This window comes from Coloeus monedula (genome assembly GCF_965178545.1).
Source record: "Coloeus monedula genome assembly, chromosome: 2".
Classification (NCBI taxonomy): Eukaryota; Metazoa; Chordata; class Aves; order Passeriformes; family Corvidae; genus Coloeus; species Coloeus monedula.
This window is the reverse complement of record NC_138782.1, coordinates 37,122,530-37,134,973: the sequence shown is the minus strand read 5'-3', so window position 1 is coordinate 37,134,973 and position 12,444 is coordinate 37,122,530. Positions and strand designations below refer to the sequence as shown.

At 38.5% G+C, this 12,444-nt stretch overlaps 1 protein-coding gene across 6 annotated transcripts in view; it reads right to left on the bottom strand.

The window, feature by feature from the left end:
* The window catches only part of CNST (consortin, connexin sorting protein), a 46,489-nt gene extending 34,097 nt beyond the window's left edge, over positions 1 to 12,392 (bottom strand). For 2 of the 6 annotated variants that reach the window (XM_082277088.1, XM_082277093.1), the window contains exons 1-3: positions 12,257 to 12,392; positions 10,450 to 10,546; positions 8,162 to 8,183 (exon numbers count right to left, since the gene is read on the bottom strand). In XM_082277088.1, coding sequence (XP_082133214.1) covers positions 8,162 to 8,183; positions 10,450 to 10,452 — 25 coding nt within the window. In that variant the 5' untranslated portion in view covers positions 10,453 to 10,546; positions 12,257 to 12,392. Of the gene's footprint in view, positions 1 to 8,161; positions 8,184 to 10,449; positions 10,547 to 11,531; positions 11,736 to 12,256 lie in introns of those variants that run through there. The other 4 variants (XM_082277090.1, XM_082277089.1, XM_082277091.1 and 1 more) reach the window with 4 other exon arrangements.
* Positions 12,393 to 12,444: the final 52 nt, after the last annotated feature.

Genomic DNA, 12,444 nt, shown 5'->3' with positions numbered 1-12,444 from the left:
AAGCACAGGCCTGATTAAATAGACAGTGAGGAGTTCCAGAGAAGCACACAGAGGGCAACAAGCCACCACTAGCTGGGCAACACAAAAACAAAAGCCAGCACCACCCAGGACAACTCCATCTCTGCTTCCAACCTGAAGAACTTGCTAACCACTTCCAGCCATACCAGTCTAACAAAAATTACAGCCTACCCTAGAACATACAAGCAGCACCAGGGAAGGGTTAGACTGGACATTAGGAAGCATTTCTTTACTAAGGGTGTGGTCAAACACTGGAACAGGCTTCCTAGAGGCGGTCAATGCCCCAAGCCTGTCTATGAGGCACTTGGACAATGCTCTTTACAACATACTTTAACTTTCGGTCAGTCCTGAGTTGCTCAGGTATTTGGACTAGGTGATAACTGTAGATCCCTTCCAATGGAAATATTCTATCCCAGACTAGAAGAATAATGCATTATACATTAGAGATGTAAGTTGCATTTTCCTTTGGCAGCCACATTAGATGATAATCGGTTTTCCTTGAACACCAGAAAGACAAAGGGAACTCTAGAGGAGATACTGAGAAGTTATCTGGAGAATGCATCTGTTCACTAGACGGATGCTCCTTAATCAAGCCATTTTCTCTCAAAGAAAGCTAAACACAAAACGAAAGGTTAAGAGGAGGACAAAACTTTAATCAGACCAGAAAGAATCAGAACTAGAAGATATTGTGATAGACACCCACACTACAGTTATGTTGACTTATTGATAACTGTTCTAAAGCACTAAAAAAATAATCCCAAACATGACGTTATATTTGGAAGGTTCAGATTTTACTCTTTCTGCCATACGAAATAATAACTACTGCTGCTTTCCCTAGCTCATCGATCAAATGATGCATCAAAAGAGGTTGAAGTAAATTGCCCAAACCCAATAAGGAATTAGTTTTAACAGCAATAATTAAAAATCAGGATGTCCTACCACCACTGTCTTGCTTCTGTCCGTAGAAAACAGTTTATCCTTTCAACAGCCAGCAAAGGGAAAGAGAAATATGAATGCATTTGAACAAGGCATTTCCTATTTGATTGTGAAAAATGAGAAAAGATGCTTGTGACAAGTGATATTTTCTGTAGAGGAAGCTAACGTTCTGATGGAAAATGTTAACTCACTTCCTCTGAACATTTGGCTAAAATGATAGTCTGTCTCTAGCTGAGAAGCTGGAGAGCATAACATTTCTTGGTTTATTGCCTGAAACTCAGTATTTCTCCAAATAAAAGTAGCCCTGAAAATCTATTCCTTTCTACAACCCTTAGGACTCCTTAGAGAATGAAAATCCAAAAAGAGCTAGTTCAAAGAATTTAGAACAGGCTTGCCCTTGATCTTTTAAATGGATTTCCCCTCCCACCCAGATGAAACTTTTTACCTTCTTCATTTTTCAGTGCTGCTATTTGCAGTTCCTTATTGAGTTCACCAAGGCACTAGGCAGGTATCAAAGTGAATCTAAATCCTGTGAGAATGAACTTTAGCTCTGTCTAAAAACACACATAGAAACACTTATTTATAAACAAAAATGGAATTAAAATCCCTCATGATTTAAACTATATTTAAAAGGCCATTAACCTGCAGTTCCTGTATTTACTGTTTTGCCACTGAATTGAATCGTAAACACAAACAACATGTTTAAAAACAATGTTTGTTTCTTCATAGGCCCATCTGTGCTCCCTTCACTGGTTGCTCAAAATTGAAATAAAAACTAACACTGAACAGAACTGTGCTGACCTTTGTTAAAAGGTACCAGTGAATAAATGTGCTTCAGTTGCCACACAGATTCATACAGTTGGCACATGTTATCATGGAGATTATAGCACAAATGAAAAATAAAATGGGAAATATTTGCCAAGTGGCTAAAAGACAAAGTCTGTATTGAAGAAATTAGTTGCATGCTTGTTTGCTTTAGGACAAATAGTATGTACATTAGAGAAATGGCCCTCACTTGTATTTTAGGTCAAATTCAGTTTTAAAAGGCCCATGCTCATCAGTGTTCTCTATCATGTACTGCATACAACTTAATAGAATTTTGACAACTTTTTCAGTTGCTCGCTTTTTTCCATCTATCCTTACTGTGGAAATATAACCTTAAATACAGCTGTTTGGATTGTGCTTTTTGAATTAAAAAAAAAAAAAGTAGTAAGAAAGTAAGTAAAATGTTTCATCTGACCTGGCACAGATGAAATTTGAAGAGGACATTAAAACAAAACCAAACCACAAACACCACCAGCCCCCCTACACCTTCATACTAACACAGCTCCTTCATCCTGGACAGCTGGGGGTGGTTTGTGAATGTTTCCTGAACATACAGTGTAGTATTTCATTTACTGATCTTGGACATATCTTACAGAACAATCAAGATCATAACATTGTTTCTTCTAACATTCAAAAAGTTACATCAAATTGGTTTTTTATTCCATTTGATTACCTTCATATAGCTCCTATGCCAAAGACACTATTTTCCCTCTCTCATTCTCATGCCATTTAATTATTCTGTGTTAATTAAAGAGATTTAAGTCTTTTAATTCTTTGAAAGTCAGCTTCCCCACTCTATTACCCACACTGCTCTATTCAAAGTGAATGGGCATTTCAGATGGTTCCCAGTGTTGCTTCTATGCGATATTTTCATTAACTTCGATCATAAACCATAATAGCTGTATAAAGTCTGCAGTTAAAAGCAGCTATAAGCATTTTTGACGATTTAATTAAAAATTAATTATAGCAATAAGCACTCCAAAAGGAATAACATAAAATTCACTGAGATAAACAGAATATCCCCAACCTTTTGGAATGAATAAAGCACATCTATATGCAATAGGAATTAACCAGTCAGTTTGTTATGATGAAAACCATCTCAAAGAGATACCAAATAGAAAACCGACCATGAGTCCAAGCTTTCTTCTTCTCCCAAGATATAATACAGCAAGTGTTACATGCACAAGAGAATTCATTATGTCCTGCCAGGCACTAATCAACTACAATCGGGGGTGGGGGGGGGGCGGGGGGGGGACGGTGGTGTGCACAATATACACAGAACAAAATGTACAAAAGATAACCTGGATCCCAGCAAGGTAAAAAGGTAAGAGTTCTAGAAAGGAAGGGACAGCACTACATTTGGCAACAGCAATTCCATCTGGAAAAGGTTGCTATGTAAACAACCAAGCAGGCTGTCTAGAGATGTTGTGGAATCCCCATCGTTTTAAAGAAGAAATTCAGCACGTCTCAGGTTTAAGGACAGGTGAAAAATAGACACTACTTAGTAATAAAGGAATTTAATTTTCTTTATTGTTGCTGGGGTTTTATAATCTTCTTTCACTGCCCCCCCCCCCTTTTTTTTTACTTCAATACAAGCAGCTTTACAAGTTCTAGAGGGAAAAAAAAGATCAAACTGATTCCATGGAAATGAAACAAGTATTTTGAAAAACCGGTATGTTTACAGAGTTGGTGTTTTTACCATTAGAAAAAAAAAAAGGAAAACTGTACAAACACTAAAATTTAAAGAATGACTAAATCCAACCCACATAATTCGTAAGAAGAATAAATCTGTTGATCTTTCTGATAGCTGGTGTGAAGATACTGTAATTTAAATATTGTCTTGTAATGCCTCTCTTCATACTGATAAATAATCTTCCACAAATTAATAAAAACCAATGTGAAAACTGTCATGGCCATACACAATCAAAACACATACTGCAAATTCTTCTTACTGCCCATTAACATCCACATAGAAGGAAAAAGATTGATCTCATTTCATGAACATTTATATTTAATACCAAAATGAAGATTCAGTGATGGGGGGAAACTCTAAATGACACAGTATCTACATGTCACTATGTAAAAACTACATATAACATAGCATTACGAGTCCATTAGCTTGCAAGAAAAAGGACAATGTCTACTGTGCTGTTACAGGAGATAATAAACAAAAAAGCCCATATGTTCTTTAGAGAAGTTCAAATGCAACTTCTCTACAACAGTTTGCTTCTTCATCTAATGTGGAAGCCAAGATACTTTATCACCAGAGTGCCCTTGCCTCGCCACAACCAAGAAAAGTTGCTGAAGTTACCATCACAGAATTTGCTATAGAAAGAAAGAGACAGCAGACAAAGGTGGTAGGCAATTCATGTAGCTGTAATCTCACAAAGCCAGACCAATTCCAGCTAGCAGAATTATGCACTGCATTGTGTTTTATATGAAATACAACGGTTGGAATGCTGCTGATTCTAAAGAAAGGGGAATAAAGATATTTGTATGTATGCTTTCATTACCTAACCTGACACCTCTGCAGAAAAAAAATCCATGCTGTTGCGCTGTCTTATAGCATGGACTCACTAGTAGTTTATCACTTCAAAAGATAGACTTATATCCCTTTACTGGACAGCCTCACCATGAGAGAATCTCATTAACATCCTCCTGACTGTTCAGTTTGCCCTGTTTGGCTTTGAAAAAAATGTACTAGGGGTAAAAATATCTTTCTATGTGCTTTCTGCTTCTGTGTCAGATACACAGATTAAGAGGTCTATTTATTCAAATGTGTTAAGTCTGCTGTCCTTCAAGAAGTATTCAGATGCAGGAGTGGTTTATCTAATTTCATTGAATTTACAAAAACGTCTGAGCATGAACACTTTGGTGCTTTGGCACTTTCTGACACTGAAGTGACACTTCTCAAGTGGCAGCGGCATTTAAAGGCGCAGCGATCTTCACATCTATAAACAGCAGGAATAGTGAGGTTTAAAGAGGAAGTTCCACATGCTATTTTCAACTTCTATGCTTCCTAGTCATACTGCTGATTCACAGTTTTAATAAACAATGATAAACATACTGCCAGGCATAATCTACTATTCCACATTTAACATTACTTTAAAAATATGTTTCAGTCAGCAGCCAAATATAAGAAGTTTGTCTGGGAACAAATAGTAGCTTTTAGTAGAACACATGACAGTTCTGTCAAAAACTTCACACAAACAACTTCTTTATCAGCACTCAAAATACACAATGATGAGTCCACCAAGTGTCTGAAAAATTTTGGGTCTCAAGCTTCACTAGAACAAATCTGACTGAATGTTACAAGAACAAAAAGCAACCTCACCATTCTATGTGTTCCTTTTTTTTTTTTTTCTTGTCCGCACCAAAACACCAGAACGTATATTGGGTGTGTATATATATATATATATATATATGGTAGAAAGGCAGTAGACCAGACTGCTTCAGGAGAATGGAGAACTCTCATCATTGCAGCTCTTTTATAAACAGTCTAGACAAATGCTGGCCAGGAATAACCTATGAGTAACTGGTCTTGCCTTGGGATGCATGAACCTCCTTTTAAGTCTTATGAGAAGTAGTAATTTGCCTTTTTTGATTTTTAAATTTTCCTTCTAATTGAAGAACTCCCAGATTTTTGTAACACTTCAGAACATGTGCACAAGTTTGATTACAAAGCATAACAAAATGAAAAGCTTCCTACTAGACAAATTTATGCATCTTTTCTAGGATAGGTACATTTTCCTTACAGGAAAAAAAAAAGTCCTGCAAATCCACAGACTATATTTATGAGAATTAATCAGCTCAACTCACTTTTATCCAAATCTTTATTTTCCAAGGACCTGATAAAGCTGTCACATCCTACCATCTCATAAGAGAGGTTGCTAAAAAACATACAATAATAAAAAATCTCTCATGATCTCAGGTAACAGTTTTCAACATATATGAAAAAGCAGAGATGACAGAACAGATCCCTTGAAATGGAGATGCAAGAAGAATGATCAATTATCTAAAAGTTGCCCAACTGAAGAAAGAAGAACGTTCAAGATTTTCTGAGAATTAGATTTCATAGTGAGACTGAATTTCATAATTTTTATATATTGATGAGGGACAAGCAAGTTTTATAGCCCTCATCAACACACAGAAAATTAGTATTGTAAAAATATTCATTGAGGTCCTAAATCATATCAAGGCCAGAAGCAAACACAAATAGAATGGAAAGCTGTCCATAAAAGTTATGAAACAATTCTCCATAAGTATTACATACTTGAGGTCCCTCTGTTATCAAGCCTGCAGGTCCAACCAGAAGGTTAATTAAGAACAGAGCTAATTCTTAGAGCTTCAATAATTGCCATCATTAGAAAATCAGAATATCCAGCAGCTCTACTAAATTCTTGCATCAATTTGCTTTATATTTCCTAAAGGAAGGATGGTCTAGTTTTTACATTATTCAGTGTCAGACACAAATGAATGAGATCAAATCCCTTCTTTGCTCTGAACCTCCTCTATGAAGTCAGTCACACTGTTACATCACCTGTATTGCATTTCTTAACCACAAAGTACTGCTAAAATTCACAGGGATGTATCAAAGATGAATACAATAAAAGATTGTGAAATAAATATTTTGGTAAAGGGGACCATACAAGGACTGTAAGGAGGTACAATACACTTGATTTCGTCTTTTTTTGGCCCTTAAAGGCCTGAGCAAGAACTCAATCATATATGAACTATAAGAGACCTATGTTAAGCAAATTACAACCCCCAAAAATTAATCACTGGTGTAACTTGGCTGAAGTTAATGAAGCTGCAACCACTTAAACCCAGTGGTGAATTTAGCCTTGAGTGCTGTTTCAACTCTTCCAACAGGAAGTTATCACAGTAAATTCATTTCAGCTCTAATTGTGTAAATAGATATTGGCTATATGAGCTGCCTCTAACAATTTACATGTATTTTTGACTAATAGATCTTTGAGAGGTTTTCTGAAGCACACAGTTACCAGTTTCTCCATGTAGAATTTGAATGCTTGCAATACCTGAGCCTGTAAACAGAGATCTAATTTGTTTCAGATCATCTTTTCAAAAAACTATTATCAAGGCCACTTTAAGAGGTTTCCATTTAAAAAGGATCTTTCCATTACAAAATCATAACTATCACAAACATTAACAAAAACTCAGTACTCTAAGGTAGTAAAAACTAACTTAACTTAAAACCCAGAGTGAGATTGTTTCAATGATACCATGACAGAAGAAATTTAACAGCTCACAGAGACACTGAATGACTGTTATTTCTCCTGGTGTTAATGATGTCATATTTCAGTATTAAAATAGTAGACTACAACAGTCTTCCAGGAGAAAAAGAGAAGTCCAGGTAAGAAACTAAGCAGCTCCCAAAACAACATGGAATAAAGAGTAATTTTATATGCCAACTCTTCCTAGGATCAAATCCTCCTAGAATCAAATGTGTAAGCTCTGCACTGTGTATGTCACTTTATAAAATAAACACATGAGTCAGTGAAAATGCCAAAATATTACTGAACAACTGACAAACTTGTAATTTCAGGACAAGATGCACCCCAATTTGTTTATTTTACCAAACTGGGTCAACTGTAACACCGTAACAACAGAATGAACAACTCCTGAGCTGTGATGCAGGTCCAGATGTAATGTTGGTCTAAAGTGATAAGATCATCATGCCCTCACTTAGAGGCTAAAAGTGCACAAAATTCCAGGTTATAACCATTAAGAAAAAACCTCCAAAGTGCACGTTATGAATTTCCATATTATTTCAGTAACATATTCACCAAGTGAACTTAAAAATCTTCCTAACATGCTCATATTATTAAGATAAAATGAATACCAGGATTAGTTTTAGGTTCTTTCTTTTTTTAACCTAAATTTATTCTGAATTAATCTGAATTTGCCCTGCAGTGTAATATTAATGTTCCAAACAAAAATCCCAAGAAAATTAATTGCATGGACACAGAAAAGCAGTGCTAAAGCTCACATTCTAAGGCCATGCATTAACAATTCACTTGGGACAGGTGGAGCAGCGCATTGGAACAACAGTGGAAAAAACTTCATGCTCCTAAGCAACTCTGTTCCTAAAAAGCAAGCATGCAACACAGTAGATTTGTCTACAGAAATCTCTGGCACTAACAGCATTTCACCTGTACACTTTCCTTATCAGTTAACCACACAAAGACATCACAGTTATATTGTAAGTAGATTAATAAGAAAAAACAAGTAAAAAAAAAAATCGTAGTGCAACAGGCTCTTGAGCAAGGCAACATTTCAAAAGCCTTCTGAATAAAGACTTATAATGAGACCAACACACAAACACATGCTGAGTGAATATAAGTCAGCAGAACACGCTCACCAGAATTCAGTGAAGAGAAATTCTGAGAGAAATAAACAGAAAAAGCATCTATTAGAATGTTTTCACTCCTGCCCACAAAGTCTTAATAGTGCTTTTCTTTGCATGCACACAAAAAATATTTGCAGTAAATTTAGTGCTGATGAAAGATGCCAGATTGATAGCCCTAGGGACTGAGTTTCTCTGTACACACAGAGTGAGAAAGTTTGTAACCCTGCCAAAATGCCTTATAATACACAGCTTATGCAACCATCTTCACACTACAAAAACCTTCCCCTCTCCACTGAAAATGTTAAAAATATTTCTTAGTGTTCTTTAGAAGGGAAATAAAACACGGACACTGTAGTTAGCATCAGTAGGGACAGAATTCAAGGCATCAGATCATTTTAAAAAATGTTTATTTTTGTTCTGAATGGCTCTTTTGTCAGCTGTGAACTTTGCTGCAGTGTTCGTAAGGCTGCAAAGTCAATCTGCACCTGGTATGAAAAAGTTTTCCTATTAAACAGCATGGTATTGCATAACAAAAATAGCGAAGGAGTTGTTTAACTTTTTTAATCAAATAAGCTTATTCTAGCATACATGACCATACACCTAGTGCTCAGAAACTATCTCAGAGAACTGACTTCATAGTTTCACTTAATTGGTACCTACGCAGTCACTCTCCAGGGATCTGCACAACTGATCTACCAGATTTTTAATGGACAGGAACTCCCTATTAATCAGGTTTTCAGTGCTAGGCTGGAATCTGCATTGTCACATGGAGCAGGCGAGCGTCCAAGGAACCTTGGATTCTAGTTTCCCTTGCTACTAATAGCTTGGCCAAACAGCAGAACTCCCCCCACTCCCTAACCGCTGTCCCCCATCCAAATGTCAAGCCATTTTTAATTGTCAACAGAGGACACATAGGAAAGCAGTAAGCTAAGGTTTATAGACCATAACAGCTCCAAATACAAAATCGCTGACCTCTTTGTAAAGGCTGCCTTTCACTTCAAAGGAAGATGTCTAACACAACCCACAGGTTGCAAACTCACTGGCCTCAAACCAGATTGTGGCATAGGATTAAATGCTACTCCAGTTCTTGGGAGATTTCCTCTGTGCCATGTATGGGCTTGGAGTGGGGGACAGCTATGGCTAGAAAATATGACAAAGGAATGAAGCTACTCTCTGAAAGATTTTAAAATAGAATTCTTCCTAGAGACTCTTTTCCTGAGCGCGCACTGTTTAGAGCACTTTTGAAGAAATCTCTTACTCCTTCTACTATTTCCCTTGGTCACCAACCAAAGCATTACAATAAAATTGTTCAAGTATGCTTAATAAAATAAGTGAAAACAATAATTCTGTGGCATCCTGCATCTCAGCAAAGCAGAGATGTTTCTGCCAACTCAAGCATGTAGCAGGTTATTTAATTTTCACATTACTGAAGCAAATAAGCTTAAGTGATTCTTTCAGCTCTATTGTAAGAGTTTCTTTCATTTCTGTTGAAAGCTTTTTCTAAAATTCACATTAGAGGAGGTATTTGGTAACATGTAGACTTTTCAAACTTAATCTGTATTCTGAGTCTTTAGAGGAAACTCTAATGATAACTATCCACTAGGAGGAGAAGGAAGAAATATGATCATGCAAATTTCCATTCACATACTCATCTGATTATTTTTGTGCAAGATGGAAATTCTGTCAAATTTGTACATAAAATGAAGTATAGGCATAAGAGTTTGAAAAACTGAGACCAAAATCTAGGTATTTCTGCAATTTTCACCCTTACTTAGAAACTATTGTCAATATTTACTATGGCTAAGTGGTTAATACATAGAAAAATAATATTAAAAGGCTAATGCTTTAATATTAACTTGAAAAATAAGCTTTAAATTGAGCCAAATAAAGGTAAATGCAAAAGGTCTTTAGAACCATTGAAAAAAACCCCATCAAGTCTCTTTACTGTCTTTTTGACCCCCACAACTAATGAGCTCTTTTGGTTCAAGCATAGCCTGGAATCCAATCAAGCAGGTAACCTTTTTGATTCTCTCTGATTTATTTCAGGAAACAATAATTAGGAGGAAACAATTTCAGAGCACTCAACAATGCACATAAATTACAAAGACATAAGGCTCATGAGGTAAGACTGTAAATTCAAATATTTGCATGTGGCGATAGCTGGATTAAACTAGAAAACACACACCACAATCAGCCATTAATGTAAAAATAATTGTTCAAATGTCCCTGCAATACACTTCAATATAATAAACAATTTTCTACATTGTAATTTCTAAAGTAAAAATATGTACAAAACTTACCATTTTCCTAAGGTTTCAACAGTTTGACAAAGGTAATGACCAGGTCATAAAGAGGTAGTCCTTTAAGCATGAAAGATTCAGCATATATCTGGCAGTTCTAGTAGGGGGCAGAAAAACAAACCATGAGTTTAGCCCATAGAGACCTGTGGTTCAATCCAGGCAAGCACTAAACTAAAATAAATAAAAACATGAAGAAAAGTGTATAATTTCTAGTATATGAAGACTTGTCAGGGCATTTTGTCATTTGGCTTTCATTAGCAAACACTCCTTTGAATAATCTCAGTTGCCCTGAGCAGCTCATTCAAAGATGACCCTAGCACTCCTGAGTCCTCCAACTGACAACAAAAATTTCCAAAATTCATTAATTAAGCTTAAAACTATACCTAACCTTTCTGTGGCCATAGCTGTCAATAAACTTTGATAAGGAATGCTGAATTAGGATGTTACTAAATACTTGCTCTAAGAAAATCAAGTTCTGCTTGATGTTCTAAAAGCCCTATAAATTACTGAATTATCAGACTAATTAGTAAGAGAGGGGAAAAGCTATTATAACATAAAGTCCAGTTTAAAAATGGATTGAGGTCTATCCCATCATCCAGCTGAACAATCTGTCCATTTCCCTTAAGGCACAGGGAAAATTTTTATAGCACTCAGTGTGAAAAAGCAGAGTATTTAAAAATAAATTGCAGATACAAAGAACTTCTGCATTTGCTAAGGCACTTTTCTAAATTCAGCCCAGCCCCTCTTCATGCCCCGTGCAGGTCCCCCAAGAAAAGAACAACAAAGCCACAATTTTCTATCCCAATTTCTGTTTTAGAGCGATATACCGAACAAAATGACTTTGTTTAGTAAGTAGGTAAGTATTAATTTCTCACTTCACAAGCAGAGAAACAAGATGCAAGAAATAAAGCAATTTGCAGAAAATCATACAGAAAGCCTACTTCTGAACCATTAATTTGAAGACCAGTTGTGCCCTGTGATTTCCAGATCTCTCTTGCCTTCTGCACAAACTAGACACGGAGCAAGGAAACACGTTTGGGAGGATTCTCTCTCCCTTCCCCCATCACACTGCGGCCACTCACCTGCCACTGACAGGCATTCACACAGTATCCCTGAAGGATGAACTCCAGTTTGGCAGAACTCGAAAACGTTTTGAAGATGGTCTTAAAGTTATTTCTCGTTCAGGCACTGGGGACGTTGCCGGAAGGACAACGTCACTGCTATCGAAAATTACGGGTTCAACCTAAACCGTAATTGCAACAAGGTACCGAGCAGAGAGAAGCCGGCAAGCACCGATTCCGGAGATCCGCCGGAGCAAGATCCTGCACCTGCCGAGGGCGGCAGGGCGATACAAACAACCGAGTCCCGAAGTGACTATTTAGCTGCAGACGCGGAGATCAAAGACTCTCGTGAAACACCCAGGCAAACCTCAAACTAAATACGTAGCTCCTGGGACTTCACCGACACACGGAGCACACATCGCTGCACGGGCGCCCGGCAGAGCGCTTCCCGCCGGCCCGAGCCCCGCCGCCCGAGCCGCCGCTCCCCTCAGCCCTCCCCGTACTCCGCTCCGGGGGCGCCGCTCCGGGGGCAGGAGCCGCAGCGCCGGCACTTGCTCACCCCGGCCGAGGCGCGCAGCCCGCCCGGCACCGGCACCTTCCCGCCGCCCGCCCGGCGGCCCTAGCCCGCCCCTGGAGCGCCCAGTGGCGGCCGACACAAGCAGAAGGCGGCGGCGGTGTGCGGCACCGGGAAAAGCATCTCACCTTCCCCTCCTCCTCCCCCTAAGGATAAGCCGCTGTCAGCTCACCTCAGCTCCGCGGCGGCTCGGGCGGCCGGGACCCGCCAGCCGGCATGGCGCGGAGGCGCGGGGGCCGGTGCTGCCGCAGGCTGCCGGCGGTGCGGGGCGGGCACCATAGAGAGGGCGGGCGGCGGGAGGAGAGCCCTCCGACGGCGGAGCGGAAGCGCGCTGGAGAGGCCGGGCAGAGCAGGAAGTGA